This window comes from Sarcophilus harrisii, chromosome 2 (assembly GCF_902635505.1).
Source record: "Sarcophilus harrisii chromosome 2, mSarHar1.11, whole genome shotgun sequence".
Classification (NCBI taxonomy): Eukaryota; Metazoa; Chordata; class Mammalia; order Dasyuromorphia; family Dasyuridae; genus Sarcophilus; species Sarcophilus harrisii.
In genome coordinates, this window is record NC_045427.1 from 195,683,250 (window position 1) to 195,710,794 (window position 27,545).

General features: G+C 34.9%; 1 protein-coding gene across 1 annotated transcript in view; it reads left to right on the forward strand.

Annotated features, from left to right (window-relative positions):
• TAF1B (TATA-box binding protein associated factor, RNA polymerase I subunit B) overlaps positions 1–27,545 on the forward strand; it is a 95,714-nt gene that overhangs the window by 16,588 nt on the left and 51,581 nt on the right. The window contains exons 6-7 of the mRNA XM_003757871.4: positions 1,400–1,550; positions 22,899–23,055. Coding sequence (XP_003757919.1) covers positions 1,400–1,550; positions 22,899–23,055 — 308 coding nt within the window. The remainder of the gene's footprint in view (positions 1–1,399; positions 1,551–22,898; positions 23,056–27,545) is intronic.

The window sequence follows — 27,545 nt, forward strand, 5'->3', positions numbered from 1 at the left end:
ATTTTGCTCAGCATCAGTTTATGTAAATCTTTCCAGGCCTTTCTAAAATCAGCTTATTCATCACCTTTTATAGAACAATAATATTTCATTACCTTCATGTATCATAGCTTACTTAGCCATTCCCCAATTGATGGGCATTTACTCATTTTCCAATTCTTTATTACCACAAAAAAAGCTGTTTCAAACATTTTTGCACATGTGGGTTCTTTTCCCTTCCAGATCATGTGTATATCCAGGTAAATCCTTTAAAAAAGGATTCTCAGTTATGGTACATTAGTCATGTGATGAAGGGTGCTGATTTTATTGCTTTGGGGAAAGAATAGTTTCTATAGGTCCAAGGATTCAGATCAGCATAGTTTTAAATATTTTTGTGTAGGACTATAAATTTATGTTTATTTATTTATTTAAAACAAATAAGAAATATATTTACCATTTGTACTTAAATATATGTACATGTATATGTATATGTATACACACACATATACTCTATTTTGTGCACCTGAATATTTTTTGCAGTCATGATTCATGTTTTCATAAATATTAACTCTGATCATGTCTCTTATCTACTGAATAAATTCTAGTGGCTCTCAGTTGCCTGTGGGATCAAATATAAATTCTATTTGACATTTAAAATCCTTGACTTATAGTTATTATAGTAATTATAGTAGCATCAATTATTATAGTAGGAATTATAGTAGCATCAGTCTCCTAGGGTTTTTGTAGATCGTGTGAAATAATATTTGTAAAGTGCCATAGATTAATTCCTGGCACATAATAGGTACTTAAAAATTCTTGTTTCCCTTTTTCTATCTTGGCTTTCTTTAAGAATCAGTCAAGTTTTACCTTCTGTAAGAAGTTTTTTCTGGTGTCCAACTTTGAGGACCTTTTCTTCTGAAGTTACCTTCCATCTATTTTTTATATATGTATATACCTTGTAATTATATAGATGCATACACTGTTTTCCTCATTGGGATGTAAGCTCATTAAAAGTCAGGATTATTTTTTAATTTTTCTTTGTATTCCCAGTTTGATACAGCATCTGGCATACAGGCACTTATTGTCAATACATTCATTGAGTTGAAAATCAGTTGAGCACCCCTAGCTCTCTAAATGGCATTAGTATTATATGGACTTAAAATGCATGTTTGTAATTATCTACACACAGTAGCAGTCTGTATTTGCTATCTAAATGACTATTAATGAACAGTCATGTCATCTGTCCTCAAGCAGTTAATATTCTTCATTATCTTTAGTCTTAAAAAATGATATGGTTGTTGGGTTGCCAAATGATTGTTTTGTACTTTTGTCCAAAAGATATAAATCATTTTAACTTTGTAGAAGTTATGTTCTTCACTATTTTCCAGGCAGTAATTTTTTTTTCTTTTAATTTTGAGAATAGGCGTCTGACAGCTATTTGAGTCTTTCAGGCTTGGATAGTGAACCTGAGCTGCTTAGTATCCATAGCTACCCTTTCTCAGAAAGTGAAGCAGAATCTCACTCTGAAGTCAGTGATAGACTGATTCTTCCCAACATCAAATTTACACACTCTGGTAAGTGGAAATTCAAATTATATAGAATTGTAGAATTTTAAAATTGAAGGGGATCAATGATTTCATCGTTTTTAACTCTTCAATTTTGTATATCAGGTATCTGAAGTCTTAAGTAGGTTTCTTGCCCGAAGTCTCATTGGCAAAACTTAGATTCCTAATTCTCAATCCAGTGTTCACCTTATTATTATACCACAATTTTGTAAATCCTATAATATTTGTTTAAAAATGGTACACATTGGCAGAGGATATGCTATATATGACTTGGGAATGAGGAAGAATTAAATTTTAATTCTAACTAGTCTTAATTCTTTTTGTGATTATAGCATATCAAAACAGGTATAGGATCTTAGGAGCTATGCTAAAGAGGCAAGACAGTTTTCATGTCATCAGAACCATAGTAACTAGGTTGCCCAGTGGAGAGAGCATAGAACTAGAAGTCAAATCCACTCTTCTGTTCAAGTACTTAATATCAACTGTAAAATGGGACTAATAATAGCACCTATCTTCCCAGGATATTGTGAAGATTAAATAAGATGATATTTGTAAAGTGTTAGCATAGTGACTGACACATTTTAGGTACCTAATAAAAGGTTTTTTCCTCTTTTCTCCATAGGAGATCAGCTGAGGCCAAGAAATAGATCTTTTTAAACTAAATTACTTTGCTGAGTAATTCACTCAACAAATATTTCTTAAGCACCTACCTTGTGATAGGCACTGGGATATGAAGCTGTTCTGGTGCTCAGGTTTGCAAGGGATATAGCAGTAAATACAATTGAATTTTAAGAGAGACTACACTAAAAATAGTGTAAGACTTTAAATAGGAGATGAAAAATAAGTGGACTCTTGAAAAAAACTAGTGATATTTTTGAAGAAGTGAAGCATTTCAGTTCTCTGTATTATTCCCAGAGGGGAAAGCATTCTAAGAAAGGATCAGCCCCATTGTGGATACTTATTGAGATTAAATATGTGGAATGTCAAGTTTGAGAAAAGTGATTGTACAATGTGGTATGATTATTGCAATAGCCTAATTAAAAGTTCTTTCTGCCTCAGGTCCCTCTACTCTGTAGTCTGTATTCTATATAGGTGCTGAAGTGATTTTTCCTAAAGTGCAGGGATGTCCCTTGTAGCTCTCCTCATTAGCCAATCCAGTTGTTATAAGGAGTAAACTCTGCGTAACCTCTAGAAACAAATACAGACTTCTCCTTGGGCATTTAAAGTTCTTCACGGTTTAAATGCGGCCTACCTTTTCATATTTAAGATGCAGTATTCATTTTGATGTACTGAATATTTCGACTATACTAACGTCACTGCTGTTCTTCCTTATACATGTCTCTGATTTTGTGAGAGTAGGCCCCATGCCTGGACTCCTTTCTGATCTTCATGTTTGAAAATATCTAGTTGTTTTTTTTTTGTTTTGTTTTGTTTTGTTTTTTTTTTGCTGAGGCAATTGGGGTTAAGTGTCTTACCAAGGGTCACACAGCTAGAAAGTGTTAAGTGTCTGAGGCCAGATTTCAACTCAGGTTCTCCTGACTTCAGGGCTGGTGCTCTATCCACTGAGCCACTTAGCTGTCCCCTAGTTTCATTTTCAAAAGTCTTTCCTAATCCTTCCAGGTATACGTGCCTCCCCCCTTAGATTTTGTTATTTAGTTGTTCAGTTGTGTCTGGCTTTACATGACCTTGTGGATTTTGTCCATAGGGTTTTCTTGGCAAAGATACAGGAGTGGTTTGCCATTTCCTACTCCATTGTGTCCCCACTTTAGAGATGAGGAACTGAGGCAAATAGGGGTTAAGTGACTAGCCTAGGATCACATAGCTAATAAGTGTCTGAGGCTAAATTTAAACTTAAATCTTTCTGAGTGCAAGCCCTGTGCTCTATCCATGGCACCACCTTATATTAATTGTGAGTATATGCTTTTATTTATATCTTTGACTCCAGTGATAAAATGTAGGTTGGCACTTTATTTATTTATTTAGATTCTGGCCACTGATTTCATTGATAATGAGGATTATTGGTAAGGAAATTCCTTCTACTAATGTTGATTGGCAGTTGTACTGTAACTTACATTAAGAGCTGCCTTTGGTCCCAAGAAGTTAAATGACTTACCCAAGATCACACAGCTTCTGTGTCAGAGGTAGGACTGGAATCCAGGCCTTCATATCAAGACTAGTTCAATCCACTGTGAAATGGCTATCTCTATCTGACATATAATAGATGCTAAGTAAATGCTTATTGATTGATTGATTTTCCTAGAACAGAGTCTGTGAAAAGGATTAATATAAATTAAGCATCAAAAAATAGCTGGAAGACAGATTGTAGAACAATTGAGTTCTGGATTGAGTGGTTTATCTTTATTTTTTATTTTATTTTATTAAAAGTTTTTTATTTACAAAACATATGCATGGGTAATTTTTTCAATTGACCCTTGCAAAACTTTGTTCGAAATTTTTCCATCCTTCCCCCCACTTCCTCCTCTAGATGGCAGGTAGTCCAATAGAAGTTAAATATGTTAAAATATATGTTAAATCCATTATATGTATACATATTTATACAGTTATCTTGCTGCACAAGAAAAATTGCATTCAGAAAGAAAAAACTTGAGAAGAAAAACAAAATGCAAGTAAACATCAACAAAAAACGTGACAGTGCTATGTTGTGGTCCACACTCTGTTCCCATGGTTCTCTCTCTGGGTGTAGATGGCTTTCTTACTCACTGAACAATTGGAACAGATTTGAATCATCTCATTGTTGAAGAGAGGAGTGGAGTGGTTTATCTTTTATTCTAGAAGCAATAATAAGAAGTTGCTGCAGGTTTTGAGAGTGGTATTGATAAAAGTCTTTTTTCTTTGTAATATTATTCGACAATTGTACGTAGGTGAAATTGGAGAAGAAAGTCAGAAGCAGTGATGATATGTAAGGCTAGAGCTTAGAGTTGATGAAGTTCAGAAGTAGAGTAAGGGCTATGTGAATGGAAAGAAGGGAAAGATTAATCAAGCAACAAATAATCATAAATTGCCTACTATATGCCAATTACTTTCTAGGCCTGGTAATATAAATACAAAGAATAATCCTGTTTTGAAAGAGCTTCTCTTCAAGCATGGGAGACAAGAAATACATGTCTGAGTATGTATAGGATACATTTAAAGAAAATAAATGCAAAATAGTTAAAATACAGTGTAGTTAAAAAGGGAGAGGGAAAGATTATCATTAAGCTGAATCAGGAAAAGCTTTATGTTAGATGATGGTGCTTGAGGATGATGCTTCCTTCTTGAAGGAAGAAAGGGATTTTGTTAAATGGACATAAGATGGGAGAATGACCAATAGAAAGGTAGAGAGATGGAAGATAAAGTGTGATGCATTGTTGGAATCCTTACAAAGTGTTAAGTCATTTGATAGAGACAATAATTATCTAATTTGGCATGGTTCAGTATGATTGATCTGATCCTACAAGGAGATGTTATGGGCCAGAACTTGAAACAAGGTACTAAGTGGAATTGATGGAAGCAATGCTTGTGTGCTTGGGTTTGCACTTTTATGAGTTTACACATTAGAGGTCACATATTAGAGCTCACACATTGGAGTTCACAAGTATGGGAGATGCACAAAATTAACTTTGTAACTTTGTGAATTCACACCTCCCATAATCCCACTCTTGGAGGAGGAGTCAACCTTTTACACCAAGCATAAAAAGAACTTCAGTCAGTCAGTCAAACAGAGTCAGTTCAGAAGAAGCCACAAGTCGGAGTTGAGCTAGAGCCAGAAGTCACTTTGGAAGATTGACAGAGTGAAAGTCAGTTCTTTACATTGCCAGGAGTCGGAGTTGAGCTAGAGGCAGAAGCTGGCAGAGCTAAAAGACAAGAGCTCTTGCTCTTGGAATCAAGCAGAGAGATAGGCCTCTAAGAAAATTAACTGGGCTATTTTGGAAGAGACAATAAAAGACTGTACTTAAATCCCTGGCTGCATTTGGGATAATTATTACTTTGAACCAAAACTAAGGCTACCTCCAGAAAATCTCCCCAAGAAACCTGCTCACAGAGAACGATTATATTATAAAAAAGAAGAACATCACCACATTTTGGTGGCCTAAATGTGGGACTGACAGGATCCTGATTTCAGTGGAAAAGCTTCTGATCCTGATCCAGTGGAAAAGTCTCCTCAACCCAAAAATTAGGGTGAGTACAACAAAGAAATTTTATTAAAAGAGTTAAAGTAAAATTTCAGCTAAGATGGGACAGATGTTTAGAAAACAGCCCTCTGTTTCTGTTCAAGGAAAATGTTTAGAGAGCATTGTCAAGGTTATGAAAAGCCAAGTTTTGATTATAATTTTGCAGCAGATCACTGAACTTTTAGAAACTGTAAAGCACATATACCCTTTGATCCAGCAGTGTTACTACTGGGCTTATATCCCAAAGAGATTATAAAGAAGGGAAAGGGACCTGTATGTGCACGAATGTTTGTGGCAGCCCTTTTTGTAGTGGCTAGAAACTGGAAACTGAATGGATGTCCATCAGTTGGAGAATGGCTGAATAAATTGTGGTATATGAATAGTATGGAATATTACTGTTCTGTAAGAAATGACCAACAGGATGATTTCAGAAAGGCCTGGAGAGACTTACACAAACTGATGCTGAGTGAAATGAGTAGGACCAGGAGATCATTATATACTTCAACAACAATACTATATGATGACCAGTTCTGATGGACCTGGCCATCCTCAGCAACGAGATCAACCAAATCATTTCTAATGGAGCAGTAATGAACTGAACCAGCTACACCCAGAGAAAGAACTCTGGGAGATGATTAAAAACCATTACATTGAATTCCCAATCCCTATATTTATGCCCACCTGCATTTTTGATTTCCTTCACAAGCTAATTGTACAGTATTTCAGAGTCTGATTCTTTTTATACAGCAAAATAATGTTTTGGTCATGTATACTTATTGTGTATCTAATTTATATTTTAATGTATTTAACATCTACTGGTCATCCTGCCATCTAGGGAAGGGGGTGGGGGGTAAGAGGTGAAAAATTGGAACAAGAGGTTTGGCAATTGTTAACGCTGTAAAGTTACCCATGCATATAACCTGTAAATAAAAGGCTATTAAATAAAATTAAAAAAAAAAAAAAGAAAGAAATTGTAAAGCACATATGTCTTTGTTTCTCTATGGAAAAAGAATTGGATCTAGATGAGTGGAAATTAGTAGGAGAGCAACTGGGTGAATACTACAATTCTAATCCAAATTCAATGGAGTGGAAATTAGTAGGAGAGGATCTTTATCAATTCTGCAATAAAGACATACTTAATACATATAATTTAATACAACTGGCTTTAGGAAGTTATCTAAGTGTTAGAATGAGGAAAAAGAAGAAAGAGCAGGAGGGGGAGGTGCCAACTAAACTAGGTGAAAAGGAGGAAGAATCAGATAAGAATGGAGTTAATTTTGAGTGTGATATTTCACAGCAGGAGAAATTAGATTATTCCACAGCTCATGACCATCCCCCCTCAATTAACTCTTCACGGGTGGAGGGAGAAGGAGGGGGAGAGGGAGTAATGCAATCAGAACCACCTATTAAGGAGCCTGTGACAAGATTTAAAAAAGCATTAATTAAGGCAAAAAATGAAGAAGATATATCTGATTTTATAAATGCATACCCTGTGATCGAAGAGCTTGACTCTTCAGGTAAAAAAAGAAGATACACTCCTTTTAATTTGGAAAAAATTAAGGATTTGAAAAAGGATTGCACTCTTTATGGGGCTACATAATCTTATGTTAAGATGTTATTAGATAATTTGTCCTCTTAACCCAAAATGATTGGAAATCCATAGCTAAAACATGTTTAGAACCTGGACAAAATTTATTGTGGCTTTTGGAGTATCATGAATTATGTAGGATACAAGCCCAACACAACAGGCAAACAGGAGTTAATGTACAAATGGCTTTTGACCAGCTAACTGGTAAAGGTCAGTATGGAAAGAATTCAGAACAGATTTATTATCCCATACCAGTGTATGAGCAAATTTCTAAGGCTGCAATAAAAGCTTGGGGTTCGCTCTTAGGACAAAAAGATCAAAGAGAAGCCTTCACAAAAATAGAGCAAGGTCCCAATGAAGCTTTTGCTGATTTTTTGGGATGTTTGCAAACAGCTGTAATAAGAACCATTGGAGACAATGCAGCTACAGAAATAATGACCAGACATTTGGCTAAGGAAAATGCCAATGAGGTTTGCAAAAGAATTATATGGGGACTAGACAAAGATGCTCCTTTAGAGGATATCATAAGGCGTTGTGCCACGGTGGGCACAAATGCTTATTATACCCAGACTATGATGAACATGGGAAGACAGGGTCCCTCTTGGCAAGGGACTTCTAGAGAAAATCATTGATGTTTTCAATGTGGAAAAATAGGACATTTGAGAGCCCAGTGTAGATATGGAGATAAAGTGAGAAGACAGGGTAAGAGAAAACCCCAAACCCGATGTCCAAAATGCAATTGAGGCTTTTACTGGGCCTCTGAATGTAGATCAACCTAGAGAAATGAGAGGCAGGGCTCAGCCCCAAGATATCAATCAAAAGACAGGTGGGCATCATGGCAGCTGAGGTTAGTCTTTAGAAGGTCAGGACTCTGGTGATCAACCAACAGAAAAGCAATCAGGATTACAGTTGGGGAGAATACAGGCCTTTTAACCCAACAGGGCAGTGTCCAGTGCAAACAGCTCCAATCTAATTGCCAGTTGATGAGGAGAAATCTCAAAAGTGGTAAATAGAAGGGAATTAGATAGGTTAAATGCCTGGGGAAGAGGGTTTGCTTGTATCTCCACAGATGGAGAAGGAATCAGATGGGTGCTAATGAGCCGTATTCACCTTGTCTATCAGAGAGAAACAGAAAAGGAGAAAAACTTCAAAACAAAGGAGAAGATTTAAGAAACATCTGACACTGAAAGAGCATGGCTGACAATGAGACTGTTAAAAGAACTTTAAAATCTTCAGGAATCATTGGATTCCCTAACACAAGATGAACAAAAACCAGCAGGAATCATTGGATTCCTTAAGATGAAAAATTATTGATGAGACTATTGCAATACTTCAAAGCTTAGAGTAATTATTGGATTCCTGGCACATGAACTAATGGATAATGGATTCCTTTTGGATTATTTCTAGGACTTATGGACATGTATAAATTCTCATGTTGATTCATGTTATTTGTTACATTACTACTAGCCTGTGTTATATTGCTATGTGCTTAAGTAATTATGTGTAATACCTCCCATGTTGATGGATTTATGTATACCTTTTTCAAGTGAGCCCCTTTAGAAACCTGCTAATCTGATTTGATTTCCCATTTCCTTTGGTGTTTTCATCTCCCTTCCTGAGATGTCAGGGAGGGTGTGACCACCTTCTTTTTATGGTGCTTTCACTTCTTTTTTGAGCAGTCAGGGAAGGCATGATCACTTTTTTGGGGTTCTCACCTCCTTGAGAAGGCAGGGAGGTCATGACCACCTTATGTTCTAAAATAAAAGAAAGTGGGAGATAATTAATGCCTTTTCTAATCAAATGTGATGTTCTTTTTTTCTATAGTATGATCGTTCTCTCTGGTAGGTTTCTCGGGGAGGTTTTCTAGAAGCAGCCTTAGTTTTGGTTTAAAGTAATAATCATCCCAAACGCAGCCAAAGATTTAAGTACAGTCTTTTATTGTCTCTTTCAAAATAGCCCAGTTAATTTTCTTAGAGGCCTATCTCTCTGCTTGGTTCCAAGAGCTCTTTCAGCTTGTCTTTTAGCTCTGCCAGCTTCTGCCTGTAGCTCAACTCTGACTCCTGGCAATGTTCTGAACTGACTCTCACTCTGTCAATCTTCCGAAGTGACTTCTGGCTCTAGTTCAACTCCGACTTGTGGCTTCTTCTGAACTGATTTCTGTTTGACTGACTGAGTGAAGCTCTTTTTATGCTTGGTGTAAAAGGTTGACTCCTCCTCCGAAAGTGGGATTATGGGAGGTGTGAATTCACAAAGTTACAAAGTTAACTTTGTGTATCTCCCATACTTGTGAATTCCAATGTGTGCCCTCTAATGTGTAACTCTTAAAAGTGCAAACCCAAGCACACAAGCATTGCTCTTCCATCAATTCCACTTAGTACCTTGTTTCAAGTTTTGGCCCATAACATCTCCTTGTAGGATCAGATCAATCATACTGAACCATGCTAAATTAGATAATTATTGTCTATCAATTCTAATGACTTAACACTTTGTAAGGATTCCAACAATGCATGAGAAATAGAGACGAGGCCACAGAGTAGGCACTGAAAGAGGAGGAATGTCCAATGAGACTAGAAGGCTAGATTGGGTGACAGGTTGTGACAAGCTTAAAAAATAAATAAAAGAGTTCAAGGTATCCCAAAAGTTTCAATGTACTTTTAAATTTAAATAACTTCAAAAGTATAAATGCTACAATCTTACAAAAATCAATGTTTGATAAGTTAATTATTTAGATTTTAAGATATTAATGTTTCTTATTAAAGTTTAATATGACCATCTTAAGCTATCTGAATTACCCTAAAGTCAGTTTTCGAACTTTGTAAAAACTTTTATCCTATTGTTCTCAGTGACTGATAGGATGCATTTGTAATCCTATATTTAAGATCTTACCCTTAGGAGGAACTGAAAAAAAATTAAATTTATAATTTGAAATTCATAAAACTAAATAGGTGTTTTTTAAAACTTGAAGCATTTATACCTTTGAAATAATTAAAGCTTAGAAGAACACTAAGCCTTTTGAGACCCCTTGTATTTTATTCTAAAGCCAATATGAAAGCAAAAGAATTTTCTAAGTATGGCAATGATGTGATTAGAATAGTGTTCTCTAGCATTCAGGAAAAGTGGTTAGGAGTCAACTGTGTATATTTGAGATTGCTAAGAATATTAGAGTGAGAAGAGAAAAAGACCCAGAAAAGTGTCTTGGGAAAAATCTATCATTGATGAATACTATATGAATAACGAACTAATAAAAACTAAGAAGTAGTGAGAAAGATGGAAAAATCCACAGAGAGAAGGGTCAGAGAAAGGTAATGGAGGAGATGGTATCCAGGAGAAGGATGTGGTTAACGGTGTCAAAAGCTTTCAGGTGTCAGGTAAAATGAAAAAATAAACCAAGACCAGTAGACTTATCACTTAAGAGACCATTTATAACCTTGAAGAGTACAGTTTCATTGAGTGGAGACATAGGGAATCAATCATTGTAAGGTTAGAGGACTGAGAAGAAGAAAAGGAAATCCAATAACCAAGGTAGAAATCTAATGCAAAGAAGAAATGAGAGTGCAAAGGGAAACCTTTGGTTCTAAATCAGTAGAGCTTGTTAGCTTCCTGAAAGTGGCTGACTTCAATAGCAATTTACAGGAATCTAATCAAAGGTAAGCCCACAGGTGTGTTACTGGACCCCAAACTCAAGTCTAAATTTGGAGAACTCAGGCCAGAATAGAATGGAGAAGAGCAGGGATCACATTTTGCCCTAGATCTCACCACTTTGGGAATACTTGAAAACTTGCAGGTTCCCCACTTGAGTTTTTTCTGATATCCTAAAATTACACAATACTTAATTCCCCCAAAGAAGGTGACTCAGGACACAAACTCAATCAAGATATTTCCTCTAAAAGTATACAGAGTCCAGCTTTAATATAAAGTCCAAATTCAGGAAATAGGCTGAAAAAAAATGATTAAACAAACAAGTCCCATCATATGTTATGATAAAAGAGGCACTCAAGACACAAACCCTGAAGAAGAAAATGATAGCAAAAGATCTATAAGCAAAGCCCCAAAGAAAAACACAGTTTAGGCTTAAGTTCACAAAGAATTCCTGGGAACAGTTGAAGCAAGAGCTTTTAAAAAAGGGAGTTTAAAATGTTTTATTTTATAATTGAAATGAAATTGTTAAAGGAAAAAATTTTAAAAGAAATGAAAGTTATGGAAGAATTAGAAATAGACTTAACAGCTGTACATATAAAGTACAAAACCTTTTCTGAACAACAGTAAAAACTAGAATGGAATAGCTATAAGTTAATGAGTCCATGAGACAACTTGAAATATTAAAAACAAAGTCAAAATATTGAAAAAAAATAGAACATGTAACATAATAAAAACAATTGACTTGGCAAATGAAATGAGGAGAGAAAGTTTTAGAATTATTGAAAAGCTTGAAAGCTGTTACCAAAAAAAAGTAGCCTATTTCAAGATATCATAAAAGAAAACTACTATATCTCTTTGAACCAGAGAGCAAAATAGAAATAGTCTGCTAATCATCTCCTGAAAGAAACTCCAAAATGAACACTCCCAGGAATATTATAATCAAAATCATCCATAATTTTTAGGTGAAAGAGAAAATACTACAGGCAGCCAAAGAGAACAAATGTAAGGACTATGGAGCCACAGTCAAGATCACACAAGATTTAGCAGCATCATTTTATTTATTTATTGAAGCTTTTTATTTTTAAAACATATGCAAGGATAATTTTTCACCATTGACTTTTGCAAAACCTTGTGTACCAATTCCCTTCCCCTTCCTCCCATTCCCTCCCCTAAATGGCAAGTAATCCAGTATATGTTAAACATGGTAAAAATACATGTAAATCCAAAAGGAAAAAAAATGAGAAAAAATAAAATTCAAGCAAACAACAAAAGAAAACATGGACAAACAATATCTAAGAAGTAAGCAAAACTAAACTATATTATAAAATGGTGAAATAATACATATATCCCCTATGGTGAGGGATGATAGAGTCTAATAAGACATGGAGAGACCTGTACTTTAAAAAGGTTAGTTTGACAGCTAAGTGGATGCTAGACTTCAGTGGGGAAATACTGAGACGGAGAAACCAACCAGCAGACTGTTGAAGTAGTCTAGGGTGTGAGATGATGGTTTACATCAGAATATAGACTTACAGCTTCATTTCCTGAATCCAAGCTTTGTGCCAGCACCAGATTCTGCCCCTGATTCTCATGGTTAGGATGTTTGGCTCTGCTTGGTTTCATTCTGAGTCTCTTGGATTTTTGAACTAACTTTTATCTCCTTGGATTTAGCTCCCTGGATCTTTCAAGGTCAGAGAGAATGCTTGACCTTTAGGGTTCTCTATGTCTTAGCATAGAGTGTTAGGGACTTCTGATCTTTGGCCCTGGGTTTCCCGATTGCTGCACTTTGGTGTTTAGAGCCTTGAAAATTGTTGCCATGGGGCAGCTAGGTGGTGGAGTGGTTAGAGCACCAGCCCTGAAGTTAGGAGGACCTGAGTTCAAATGTGACGTCAGGCATTTAACACTTCCTAGCTGTGTGACCCTGGGCAAGTCACTTAACCCCAATTGCCTGAAAGAAAGAAAGAAAGAGAAAGAGAGAAAGAAAGAAAGAAAGAAAGAAAGAAAGAAAGAAAGAAAGAAAGAAAGAAAGAAAGAAAGAAAGAGTGAGAAAGATCCTGGGCAAGTCACTTAACCCCAATTGCCTGAAAGAAAGAAAGAAAGAGAAAGAGAGAAAGAAAGAAAGAAAGAAAGAAAGAAAGAAAGAAAGAAAGAAAGAAAGAAAGAAAGAAAGAAAGAGTGAGTGAGTTAGTTGTTGCCACTGTTCTTTGCTATTCTTTAAGTCCATATCTTGAGGCTTTCTCACCACACTGGGACTTCCACATGGGATCCTTCCATACTTGCTGCTTCCAGACAAAGCATTTTACAAAGACACATGTTTTCCAAACTTTCTTTATGATAATGTTTACTTTGCTGGAAAAGTCCGCTATGCTATTGTCCATGGACTTCGGACTTACTTATTATGCAATTATGGTTGGAAGAAATGAAACTAGATGGTTTCATTGGATTTCCTGAACATCATTCCTGAACACCATTCCTGGTGCAAACTTCAGGGTTTTTGCATGTCAGCCAGCTAATAAGTTAGTCAATAAGCATCTATTATATATTAGGCACTTTGATAAGAACTGTAGAAAGAAAGTCAAAATAAGGCCCCTGTCCTTGGGAGTTCATGATCTTAAGGGGAAGACAGTTTAATACAGCTTTGTACAAGCAGGCTATGTTACAGGACAAGTAGTAAATTATCAACAGAAGAAAACTACTAGAATTAAGAGAATTTAACAAACTTTTCCTGAGTTGGGATTTTAGCCAGGAAGGAAACCAGAAGGCAAAGATGAGAAAGGAGAGAATTCCAGACTTGAGGGACAATCTGAGAAAATTCCTGGAGCTGAGAGGAATGCCTTATTTGAAGAGTATCTAGGCAGGCCGGCCATTTAGTAGGCTATTGTAGTAATCCAGGCTTGAAAGCCTTCACCGTTGTTTTGACAGTATTAAAGGAGACCTATTAAGAGATATTGTAGAAATGAAATCAGCAGATCTTGGCAAAAGATTGAATTTGGATAAATGAGAGAGAATGAGGAGTCAAGCACAATCCTGAGAATGTTAGTGCCCTTGACAGCAATCAGGAAGTTTGGAAGGGACAAAAGTTTAGGAGGAAGGATAATGAGTTCAGTTTTGTGAGTTTTAAAATGTGCGTGATTTAAGATTTCTTAAAAGGCAATCGGAAATGCCAGGTTAGAAGTCTGTGGAAAGATTAGGGCTGAATTGGTAGATCTGAGAGTTATCCACATGATAATTGAATTCAAGGGAATTGTTAAAAACAAGTGAAGTAATATAGAAAAGAAAAGGGCCAAGGATAGAATCCTTTGGGACCTAAATGGTTAGTGAGCATAACTTGGATAAAAATCAGTAAAGGAGACTGAGAAGGGAATTCATGTAGGAAAGTAGCAGGAGAACCAGGAAAGTAGTGTCCCCAAAATCTAGAGAGAAGAAAACATCCATCCAGGAAAAGAGGGTGATCAGCAGTGTCAGAGGTTGCAGAGAGGTCAAGAAGGATAAGAATTGAGAAAAAGTCACCAGATTTGGCAATAAGACACTGGTAATTTTGGAGAGAGCAGTTTTTGTTGACTGATGAGATTGGAAGCTAAATTACAAAAAGTTAAAAGTGAAAGGAATTTTGTTAGTTGTAACTATTGTTAGTTACAAAAGGCAGAAGAAAGATGGAATAATATTTAATGGGGATGGAAAGCTTACATGAGGATTTTAAAAAATTGTATAGTGGTAGAATGGTACTCATCCTTAATTGGTTCCAGAAAACACAATAAGTAGTAAAAGTTTGTTTCATTTAAGGTCCATTTCCTACTATATAGTAGTATTTTCAGTTTTGCTGAGTTATTCTTGATTATAAGCCAGTATTCTCTGCCTTCTGGAATATCATATTCCAAGTTCTCCATTCTTTTATATTGTTTACTGCTATACCATGTGTGATCCTGGCTGGCTTTTCAGTATTTGAATTCTTTCTTTCTGGATGCCTGCAGCATTTTTTCTTTGACTTGTGAGTTCTGGATTTTGTCTGTGACATTGCTGGGAATTTTTGTTTTGAGGTTTCCTTCAAAAGGAGATTGATTGATTCTGTTTCCATTTTGCCCTCTGGTTTTAAGAAACCTGGACTATTTTGTTTTAAGATTTCTTGAAATATAAATTCTAGGCTCCTTGTTTGGTCATAGAAGGCAGATAGTCTAACGATTGTTATATTTTTTCCTTCTTTAATCTCTTTTCCAGGTCATTTGTTTTAACGAAGACGTACCTTATACTTCCTTCTTCCTTTTTTTTCAATCTTTTGATTTTTAAAAAATATTGTCTTGTTTAATCATTGACTTCTGTTTGATCACTTTTAATTTTCAGTTTGTTGTGTGGGCAAGGTATTGAACCTCTTATATGAAGCTCTTAACAATTCTTTCTTCCACAGCTCTCTTTTCTTTTTCATTTTCCCCCCTCAAGTGCTGTTATTTCATTTATTAAAAAAAAAAAAAATTTTAACTACTTTAAAAAAATCCAGCAAATCCCAAACAACTTTTTATTTCTTTCATTCCAGGAATCCTAGTTGAATTTTTACCCAAACTTTGTTTTGCTTGGGGTTTTGCTTGGAGATGTTTTGGGGTCATTTTCTTGGGTTTTTTACCTGGATACTTCAGACACTATAATAGCTCATTGTGGGGAGGGTTTCTTTTTTTGTCATTTCTTCCTGTCTTCTTGACTTTAGACTTGATATTAGAATTGAATTCTGCCATATTAATGGAGGGAAGATTTAAACTGGTCTCATTGCTGTTTTCTTGGACTATTTATTGAGTGTTATGTTATCCTAGGATTTGAGGAACAAACTGGGGCTCTGCAAGTTTTCACTGCTCCCAAAGAGGTCTGATCCAGAGTAAAGTTTGATAATTGTCATCCTGGTATGAGTTCTGCAAATTCCTGAGAGGACTTTTGGTCAGAGTAACAATAAAATCCTGCTGGACTCAGTCCTTATCAGTAGTTCTCCTGATAGAAAGCAACAGAACTACAGGCTTTCCTTTGGTCTGGGATTCTTGCCCTGGTTTTTCCCTTGCAGTCTGGGCAAGATGCTGTGTCTCAGATACCACTGTGTTCCTGGGATCTGAGCCAAACTGCTGCTGCTTACTTCAGAATTTCTTTCTTTCTTAGTCCATTGCCTAAGACCTCTCACCCTTCAAGTTACTATCCCTATGACACTTCATGTGCTCACTCTGTGACATAGAACTGGGTAGTTGGCTGCAAGGCTTCCAGTTGGCACCTTTCCTTATCACAGTGCCTGACCATGAGGTTAGAGGTGCTCCAGTATGGATCTGGGACCTCCTCTTGCATTGATGCACTGTTTTTTGCTGGGTGCTGGAGTGTTGCATGTATAGTAAGTTCCTTCTTCAACTTAGTCTCCTATATCAACAGAGCTCTTCCTATTTTCCTAAGAAAATTTGGGCTAGATAAAGGACTTGTGATTTTCTCTGAGTTTTTCTTTCAGGATTCAGTCTAGTTTATTTTGTAGATCTGCTTTGCTTTCTGCTGTTCTATCGCTTTGGCTCCAATTCCTAAAGGAGATTCATTTTTTAATATGGGAAGATATAGTAATATTTATAGGCAACAACAAAGCAGCTAGCAGATGGGAAAGAATTGAAAATACAGAAGAGAATGAGGATGATATAGGAACAATCTCCTGGAAGACTTGGGATGGAATAGGATCACTTGTGCAGATAAAAGGGTTTGCCCTGGAAAGAAGACTATCTTCTTATGTAAGATAGCAGTGAAAGAAGAAAGAGGAAGAATTATCAGAGTGATTTGAGATAAGGAGAGAGAGATTTCTGTAAATAACTTTAATTTTTTTCAGTAAAATATTCTCAGCTGGAGGGTTGGGGAAAGAGAATTTCAAGGAGGGATGACAAGTTTAGAACAATTGCTGTTTTAATCCTAAAATGATATGTTAATTAGGAAAGTATAGAAGGATTTCCTATTGACAGTGAAAGTAACATAAATTATAGTGGACTCAATCAAAATGATTGTGTGATTTTTTTTTTCTCCATCTTCATTAAGAGCATGTGTGTAGGAGTGAAGGTGTGGTGGGAATGATCCAAGATTGAAGATTGGCAGGGTGTAATCAGTAATATGATAAGGAGGAAAGAACTCAAAAGAAGGGGGCAGTGTGGAGTGAACTAGTTTACTAAAGGTTCAAGATTGGGGAAGGGAGGGGGGTGTGGCTATTGCTTGGGTGATTATCTGGGGAAACAACTGAGGAGTGGGGAAATTGGAAGTTACGTTATGTACAACTAGCAGGGTTACAGCATAAGAAGGCAAAGGGAGTGGTAGAAAGTAAATAGATCATGATAAAGATATTTCAGAGTTGATGAACATGGAGGTAGTAAATTTGAAGATGACTGATAGATCAAGAGTATGACCATCTTTGTGTATGTGGGTAAAATGGTAAGATGGGGTGAAAGTAGGGTCATGGGAAATGAGTAGGTTGTGGGATTGAGGGGTTAGGGTGTTTTGAGAAAGTTCCAGTGTGTATGTTAGAATTCTCCTAATATGAGGACTGGATTTGAAAAGGAGAAAAGATTATGAGCCAGGTTTTCATTGTAGAAGGAAGAGGGAAATCCTGGAGATCTGTAGACAAAAGCTACCAGGATTTCAATTGAGTTGTAGAGGTGGATTTTATGGACCTCAGAAGAAGAGAGTATACTAAATGATGGTAGTAAGAGGAAAGCCTGGAAATGGCATTGGGGATAAGAAGTACTCTAATTCCTCTACCTCAGCCATTGAGATGAGTGGAATGAGGAAAAATATGGCCAGTGGTGGAAAGAACGTGCAGGAAGAGTCTCTTCAGGAGGGAGCCAGGTCTAGGTCAGAGCCAGAAGATGGAAAAAGTGGAAAAGGACAAATTTTAAGATGAGAGTGTGTTTATTGTCTGTGGAGGAGGCATTCCAAAGTGCACAGTAGAAAGAATGAATGGTATTTGGTTAGGACTTCGTACTGGGAGTTAGGTTGTGGGAAATGAGGAATACAAACTGGATATAGAGGTACAGGAGTTCAGAATATTGTGGAAAGTATGACCAAGTCAGAGTTTGGCAATCATTAAAAATTAAGAGATATTTTCAAAGTATTGTGACCTAAGGGTAGAGTTCTTATAAAACTTTGGGCAGTTCAGAAGTGGATAAGAATTTGGAGCAGAAGTGATACTATTCTTCCCCAAAGTAGAAGATAAAGCTGAAAAGTTAATAGAATGGCACCCTCTCTCTAACCACAGGATTCTGAAGAACAAGCAGGAGTGAAAGTATGACAGTAAGGCAGCCACATCACTTCATATTCTGACAGAAGCCTGGAGATCAGACAGGAAATGTATGGGGCAAGATGGAGGGCACTTTGTCCTTTGTCTGTCCCCATTAGGCCGGAGACTGACTTACCGCAAGATGGAAAGCACTTGTCTTTCATCATCTTCCAGAGGATGGAGATTAGATAGGAAATATGTGTGGCAAAATCAAAGGCCACACAATATTTATGATTATAAAGTCTGATGCAAACTTCAATATTTTGTTATTTTAGATCTATGGAAATTGAGCAGTCTTTTTCCCACTCAGGCAACAATAGAATTCCTTACAATTCTCTTTTTAGGGCACAATTGTAGTATTCATCAACAAGTATTTTTATTAAGTATCTGCTTAGTACTGGTACTTTGTACCAGGCACTCTTGTGCACTGGAGATAAAAAGAATAAAAAAAAAAAATCCCTACTTGCAAGTAAATTATATTCTGAGAAAGAGAAATATATGCAAATGTATATACACACATACACATATACATGTGTGTGTGTGTGTGTGTGTGTGTGTGTGTGTGTGTGTGTGTGTAAGATGTAGAATAGAACAGTGGGCCTGGAGTCTGGAAGACCCAAGTTCAAATCTAGCCTTAGACACTAGCTGTGTAACCCTGGGCAACTCACCTAACCCTATTTATCTCAGTTTCTTCCTCTGTAAAATGAGCTAGAGAAAGAAATGGAAAAGTATCTTTGCCAAGAAAAACCCCAAATAGAGTCATAAAGAAATGTTCACAACTGAAATGACTGAACAAAATAAAAGCACATGCCCGTGTGTGTGAGAGAGAGAGAGAGTGTGTGTGTGTGTGTATATATATATATATATATATATATACACATATACATATATATGTGTATATATATACATATACATATATGTGTATACATATATATATCATATATGTGTATATATATATATGATATATATATATCATACACAGAACCTGAGTAAACACCAGTATATACAATGAAGTTAAATACAGAGTATTTTAGGAGAGAGAACATTAGTAGTTGGGGGAATCAGGAAAGACTTCATGCAGAAGATAGGACTTAGACCATATTTTAGGGGAATATGGGCATTCTATAAGGAGGAAGCAAAGAGATGTCATTCAAGAGGATGAAAGCTAAAAAAGCTTATTCTGAGAACTAGACTAGGGCAGTTTCTACGAATGTGGAGAGGAGACGCCAGATATGAGAAATATTATGGAGACAGAAGTGATGGGACAGGAGAATTTATTAGTCATGTGGGTGAGGGAGAGAGAAGTCAAAAGATGATTGACAGGAATGGTGATGCTTATATTAGAAAAACTAGAAGTTATTAGATAGGATTATTTTGATTAGAAAAATGATTTCCATTGTAGCGTTTGATGTGCTCAGCATTGTGGAGATATCCAGCAGCAGTTAGAAATGGAGCTCTGGGGAGCTTAGATGTCATCCATATAGAAATAATTATTGGACCTATGATTACCGCAAGATGGAAAGCACTTGTCTTTCATCATCTTCCAGAGGATGGAGATTAGATAGGAAATATGTGTGGCAGAAGAAGAAAGAAGAGAAAGAATCCTGGCCATCACCCATGTGTAAGGGTTTTGTAGAGGAAGAAGAGGAACTGGGGGTTGCAGGGATAGAGGACAGGTGTGAAATCCTCTTCTGCAATTCCATTTTTGTGTCTGTCTTCACCCTGAATGGCCTGTAAACATAATTTCCTAAATACCTTTTCATATCTTCTTTAACTCCTTTCTACATAATTATAAAATAACTATTCAAAGATAATCTGGAATTCATACTTGTTTATATTGTGCCTAGCACTGGTTCTTAAGTTGTAATTCATTACTCTCTATTGTCATTTTTGCTAATCTCAGTGAGAATTCTTAATAGGGTGCTTATAACTTTACCTCCACATTTTGAAACTTTATGCAAGTTTTTAATTCAAAACAAATTTTCTAATTTCATTTAGTCAGTACATAACATTTATTATTTATGCTTGCTAGGTGTTAAGCTAGGGGGATACCACTGGGGATACCAAGAAAGGAAAAAGACGGTTGCGCTCAAGGAAATTAAAATCTAATGGCAGAAGACAATATATTTTTAGAAAACTGAAAATCTGATGGTAGTGAGGTGCAGGAGGGAGGAAATATCCATCTTGGGGGCGTGATGACAACCTGCATTAGGGTAAGAGATGATGAAGTGGCTGTACTAGACCTCCTCCTTAAATGGAGTATCTTCGGAGAGCTCTCCAGGTCTCACCTTCTGTTCTCTCTAATTAGAGGATGATAGGGATCCCAGGGCCTGCAGTGGAAGGGACATTGTGAGGGAATGAATTTCAAAGTTGTTTCAATTTTATTGGAAGATAAGTTACTGAAGATGATGGCATTTAGCGGATTTATGTGAACCTGAAAAAAATCATCTATTTCCTAGTCTGTAAAATGAGGATAACAGCATTTACCTCACAGAAGGATTATGAAGACCCATATAATATATAAATTATTTAATATACTTTAAAGTACTATATAAATCCTAGTTTTTATTATATAAATGACTTCTACTATTATATAAGTGACTTCTACTCACTTCATTCTGTATCAGTTCACACAAATCTTACATTTCTCTGAATCCATCCCTTTCATCATTTGTTAATGGTACAACAATATTCTGTTGCATTCATATACTATAATTTGTTTATCTATTTTTCAAGTGATGCGCACCCTAGGAACCAACAGATCTTAAAAGGGAAAAAAAATGATTTCATGGCTCCATTCAAATCACTAATATGAAAAATACAGATTAAAACACTTCTTAAGTTTCAACTCATACTCATCAAATAGGCAAAAAAAGGAAAAGAAAAACAAGCAGTAAATATCAGAGGAAAGACAGAAACATTAATATCCTGTAGTTGAAACTGAATTGGTTCAGTGATTCTGGTAGTCAGTTTGAAATTACAAATCACTTAAACTCTTCATATCCTTTGACCAGCAATCCAAATGATTAGTCAGTCAATCAGAAAGTATGTATTGTGTTCAATTTGGAGACAATATGCTAGGCACAGAATATATAGTGATAAAAATAAAACAGTTTTTGCTCAATTAGAGTTTTACATTCTTTCAGGAAAGACATATACATAAGTACATATAAAATATTAGGAAGTAGTGGTAGGAAAAAAAGTAGTTGGGGATATATTATGCAAGGTCAGTGACAAAAAGGTCTTATTTATAACAAAATAGTTATAATAGTATTATTTTTTGAAGGAAAAAAAGGAAATAGAATAGGTTCCTGTCAAATAAGAAGAGCTGAACAAATTATAGAATTGTGATTATAGATGTTGAGTATATATTACTGCACTTTTAGAATATATAAGAGGAGTTTAGAGAAACATGTAATACTTTATAAAGTGACTGAAAATGAGAAAAGAAAAACAAAAAGAATATTTGTGCCTGGCTATAATGATAATATTTTAGGAGGGCTACTGATCAATCCATAGACATTTATTAAGCACCCTCTAGGAATTTAAAGACAAAAGTTAAAAAGTGTCTGCCTTTAAGAAGTTTACTTTCTATCAGGAAATAGATAATCATAGGATGTCACTATATACAAAATTCAATGACTAGGAGTTGGATACTTTCTGGAAGGGGGCAACAAAGAGAAGGGAATGCATTGTAGGAATGTAAGACAATAAGTACAAAGGAACAGAGATAGAAAGCTGTGTGATAAATGGTACAAGGCCATTTTGGCCAAACCAATGTGTATGGCAAGGGAAATAATATATAATGAGGTAAAAAAGGTACGTTGATTCCAGATTGTAAGTTGTCTGAAGCAGGATCTGAACTCAGGTCTTCCCGACTCCAAATCTATCCACTATACTACCTAGTTACTACAATAACATGAAAAAGAAAAACATTTTTGAAAGATTTAATTAAAAACTCAGATCAGTACAGTGACCAACCACAATTTATGAGGATGGGTGAAGAACCATTCTTCCCATCTCCTAACAGAAGGATTAATGTATCTAAGTGCAGATGAAGACAGGTATTTTCAGATATGGCCAATGGAAGAATTTGTTTTAATTGGATTCTGCATATTTGTTACAAGAGTTGTGTTTTTTGTTTTCTTTTTCCATTTTGGGGAGAGATTTGGAAAGGACTAGCAGTAAGTTTACCTCCCAACAGAATTATTTAATTAAGATTTTTTAAAACAAAACCAAGATAATTGAAAGAAGTCCAGAAGGAAGCAACTAATCAAGACAGCTTTGAATGTTACATGTTGAATTTATTATATAATAAAAGGGGAAAAGTTTTATATATAATAGAGATTTGTAATTTCATTTACAATCCTCTTTTGTTTTTGTTTTACTATGGTTATGTGGTTATGAGTGTTTACTCATTTTATTGGTATTAAGTTCAGAATAAAAGAAAATTTTTATAAAGGAAAAAATGTTTTTCTGTTCCTATTTTTTGAACACTTATTTATTAGTATGACTCTTAAGACATATTTGTATCAAAAATACATATCTTTCTTGGGTATCAGACTTTTATTACAACTTTTTAATTTCATGCAATCATAGAATCCTGTCCTTGGTAAAGAAATGCTACTAATGCATTTCTTCTTTTGTTGTGCAGAATAATAAGTTGGGTTTTCTACTTTTTTCCCCCTTCAAAGAAACTACCTCTGTATGTTCTGGATCAGTTGATGGAGTCGAGTACTCAAGGCAGAAGGAAAAAGGGATTTTGAAGATGACTATGCCAATGACACTTGCATTCTGCTATCTATCATTACTTTGGCAGAGGGAAGCAATTACCCTTTCAGATCTCTTGAGGTAAGATGAATATTCAGAGAAGAAAAGAGAAATTGTGGGAACTGCAAGTAATAACTCTAATTGGGGGAAAGGTTAATTATTGCACATTTTCATTTCACTTAAGAGACTTGGGAATAAATGCCCTAGGATCAGTGAGATAATGAGACCTGAGTTCTAAATCTAAAGCTTAAACTCCTAGAATAGTGAGTAATCTCTACTTAGTTTCTTTGTTTAGTGGAAATAATCATAATTACCTCATAAGCATGTTTGAAAAATTAATTAACTAATATAAAGTATTTTGAATATTACAAATGCCACTTATGTAGCTAGGTATTATTATTAAGTATTTTAATTTATAAGAGAAAAAAGATGAACAGATGGTCTTTGGGTCATCTGTGTGATTATTAGTAACTTTTTAAGTTGTCATAAATCATAAGTTATCATATGTATGTGGGATGAAAGTGAAAATAAGGATAATAAGAAAACCTAATGTATAGACATCTTTTACATTTTTCAGAAAGCATGCAGGTTGATGAGCAGTATATATATAGGAGTGCCTCTTTAAGTATGACACACCAAATATCATGGTCTGTTACTACTTTACTCTAGAAAAATCAAAACACTTTTTTTGAGGATCGAGATTTCAGTATAATAACAGTAACAACAACAATAATAATTACACTAATGTAGCACTTTAAGACTTTTGATATATTTTACATATGTTATCCTCACAACCCTAGGAAGTAGTTGCACTATTATTATCATCCCTGTTTTGCAGATGAGAGAATAAATAGATCAAGGAGATTAAGTAATTTCCCATGGTTACATAGCTAGTTCAATAAATGTCTGGGCTCAGATTAGAGCTCAGATCTTCCTTAATCTAAGTCCAGAGTGCTATATCCTGTTTTGGATATTTTTAATTTTTCTATCCTCGTGCTAGTCTTGAGGCAGGATGACAAAAAAAATCAGAGTTAGAATCCTCTCTTTAGAATTATAGTAGATTCTACTTGTTGGAAACATTCTGTGAAAAGGTTAATTTTTTTTAAAAAATTATCCTTACTATTTGATTCAATTAAATGAAAACTGAAATCTGTCATGAAGATCAGAATCATGGATTCTCAAGAGTGGGAATAAAGTTCAGAGATCATCAACGTTAACTTATAGATCATCCAGCCTTTACTTGAAGGCCTCAAATGAGATGGAACCAATTACTTCCTTAGGCAGCCCATTTAATATTAGGTTTTACAAATAATAATAAAAAAACTTGTACAAAGTTTTTCCTTTTGTCAAACACAAATCTACCTTTCTGAAATGCCTATCCTTTAATCCATTTCCATGTGAAAACCCTCTGTCAGCTATCATGTCTGTAATGTGAGCTGTATGCCAATTAAAGTCTTCTCCCTGTAAAATTTCTTAGTGAATTGGATATTACATGCATTTAATTTTTTTTTTTTTTTTTAGTTTCTGGGAACTTAGTAGTTTAATATGAACTTGAAACTTTAATAAGACCTAGTAAACATGTTTAAAATTAAAATTTGAATTCAAATAACTGTAACCATTTATTCATTTATTTTCTCCATTTTTCTCCCCAATATCTTTGTTCAGGTACTAAGTATACTCTTTTTGTGTATGTTGTTAAACTCACCATAAATATTATTCTTCTAGTTCTCCTTTTTTTTTGCTTTTATCAGACTGTCTCAGCTTTGAGCATAAACATTCCTGATTCCTGAAGAGAAAAAGGCTTTCCAGAATGTGGGGTAATGAACCCAGGTCTTCATTATCATTGTAACAGTGATATCACTGCCCAGTACTTCCTCTGACAACTTACAGTATGGTCCAGTGTATGAGATTCTATATAGGGACACATACAGAAAAGAGGCATACAAATAAATATACATAGACACAGCAAAAATTAGTGAGGTAGCCTCAAAAATGTATTGCTCTGTTTCAAAGAAGCTTCATAAGCCTTTTTTATCCAACCTGACAATCACCCTAAAAACTCATTTCTGTAATCAAAAGATAAGGACCAATCTGGACACCAGGCACAGAATCCTGAGCAGTTTCAGAGGAAAAGTTGCCTTTAGTATTGTTGGTTTTGTCTCATTTTGATAGCTTTGCATTACTTAATATTTATTTTAATGATTCTTTATTGATTGATAACTTTGTATAGTTATTCTTTTCACATTTTTTTGTTTCTTCCTATTGTATTTTTTCTCAAAGATATCCTTTCCTCCTGTTCTTCTTTGAAGTTCTTCCTTGATTATATATTGCAGAGCACTCACACCTAGCATGTACCTCTCTATTACCCTTTGAATACATTTTGTTCATGCCATGTTGTGCATATTATCACTGTACCAATAATGCATTAATATACCTGTTTTCCTATGAGTTTTCCAACAATTGTCATTTTCCTCTTTTGTCAACTTTACCAATCTGATGTGATATGGTATGATGTCAGAATCTGAGTTGTTTTAAATTTTATTTCTCTAATTATTATTGATTTGAAATATTATTGAAAGCTTGTATTCTTTTTGCCTATTCATATCATTTGATCTTTTATCAGTCAAGGAATGACTTTCATTTTTATATATTTAGATTAGTTCCTTATATAACTTGGTTATTAGACCTTTATCAAAGAAATTTACTATAATATTTTTTCCCAAGATGCTTAATTTCCTTTTAACTTTATAGTTGCACTTTTGTTTGTGCAAAACCTTTTTAATTTTATGTAATCTTAAATTATCTATGATGCTCTCTATGTCTTGTTGGGGGTCATGAACTCTTTCCCTATCCATAGGTCTAACAAGTAATTTCTTCTTTGCTCCATCTACAATAGGACCTTTTATAGCTATGTCATGAATCCATTTGGAATTTACCTTGGTATATGATGTGAGATGTTGATTTACACCTAATTTCTTTCAGACTACTATTCATATTTACTAGCATAGGTAGTCCAATACATGTTAAATATGTTAAAATACATGTTAAATGTATACATATTTATGCAGTTATCTTGCTGCACAAGAAAAATCAGATCAAGAAGGAAGAAAAAGAAAAACTGAGAAATAAAACAAAATGCAAGAAATAAAAACAGAGAGAGTGAGAATGCTATGTTGAGGTCCATACTCTGTTCCCACAGTTTTCTGTGAACCTAACCTATTCCACTGATCAGCTTCTCTATTTCTTAGCCAGTACCAAATGGTTTTGATGACCACTGCTTCATAATATAGTTTTAGAATCTGGTACAGCTAGGCCACCTTCATTTGTTTTTCTCTTCATTAATTCCCTTGAAATTCTTGATCTTTTGTTCTTCCAGATGAATTTTGTCATTATTTTTTCTAGATCAGTAAGATAGTTTCTTGGAAGTTTGATTGGTATAGCACTAAATAAATAGATTAGTTTAGGGAGTATTGTCATCTTTATATATTCATTCGACCCATCCAAGAGCACCTGTTATTTTTCCAATTGCTTAGATATGACTTTATATGGAAAGTGTTTTGTAGTTTTACTCATATAATTCCTGACTTTCCCTTGGCAGATAGATTCCCAAATATTTTTGGGACAATTATTTTAAGTGGAATTTCTCTTTGTATCTCTTGCTGCTAGATTTTGTTAGTGATGTATAAGAATGGTAATGATTTATATGGATTTATTTTGTATCTTGCAACTTTGCTAAAGTTGTGAATTACTTCTAATAATTTTTTAGTTGATTCTCTAGGGTTCTCTAGTATACCATTTTATCATCTGCAAAGATTGATAATTTGGTTTCCTCATTACCAACTCTAATTCCTTTAATCGCTTTTTCTTCTCCTATTGCCAAAGATAGCATTTCTAATACAATATTGAAAATAATGGTGTTAATGGGCAACCTTGTTTTATCCCTGATCTTATTGGGAATGGTTCCAATTTATCCCCATTACATATGATGCTTGCTGATGGTTTTAAATAGATGCTACTGACTGTTTTAAGGAAAAGTCCATTTATTTCTATACTCTCTAGTGTTTTTTAATAGTAATGGATGTTGGATTTTATCAATATTTTTTCTGCATCTATTGAGATAATCATATGGTTTTTGTTAATTTGGTTATTGATATAGTCAATTATTCTAATAGTTTTCCTAATATTGAACCAGCCCTGAATTCCTGGTATAAATCCTATTTGGTTGTGATGTATTACACTGGGGATAATTTTCTGTATTCTCTTTGCTAATATTTTATTTAAGATTTTTGCATCAATTAAGGAGATTGGTCTATAATTTTCTTTCTCTGTTTTCGTCCTACCTGGGTTAGGTATTAGTATGTCTGTGTCATAAAAGGAATTTGGTAGGACTCCTTCATTCCCTGTTTTTTCAAATAGTTTATATAGTATTGGAGTGTTAAAATGCTTGGTAGAATTCACATGTAAATCCATCTTGTCCTGGGGATTTTTTTCTTAAGGAGCTGTTAATATAGCTCTATTTCTTTTTCTAAAATAGGACTATTTAAGTAATTTATTTGCTTTTCTGTTAATCT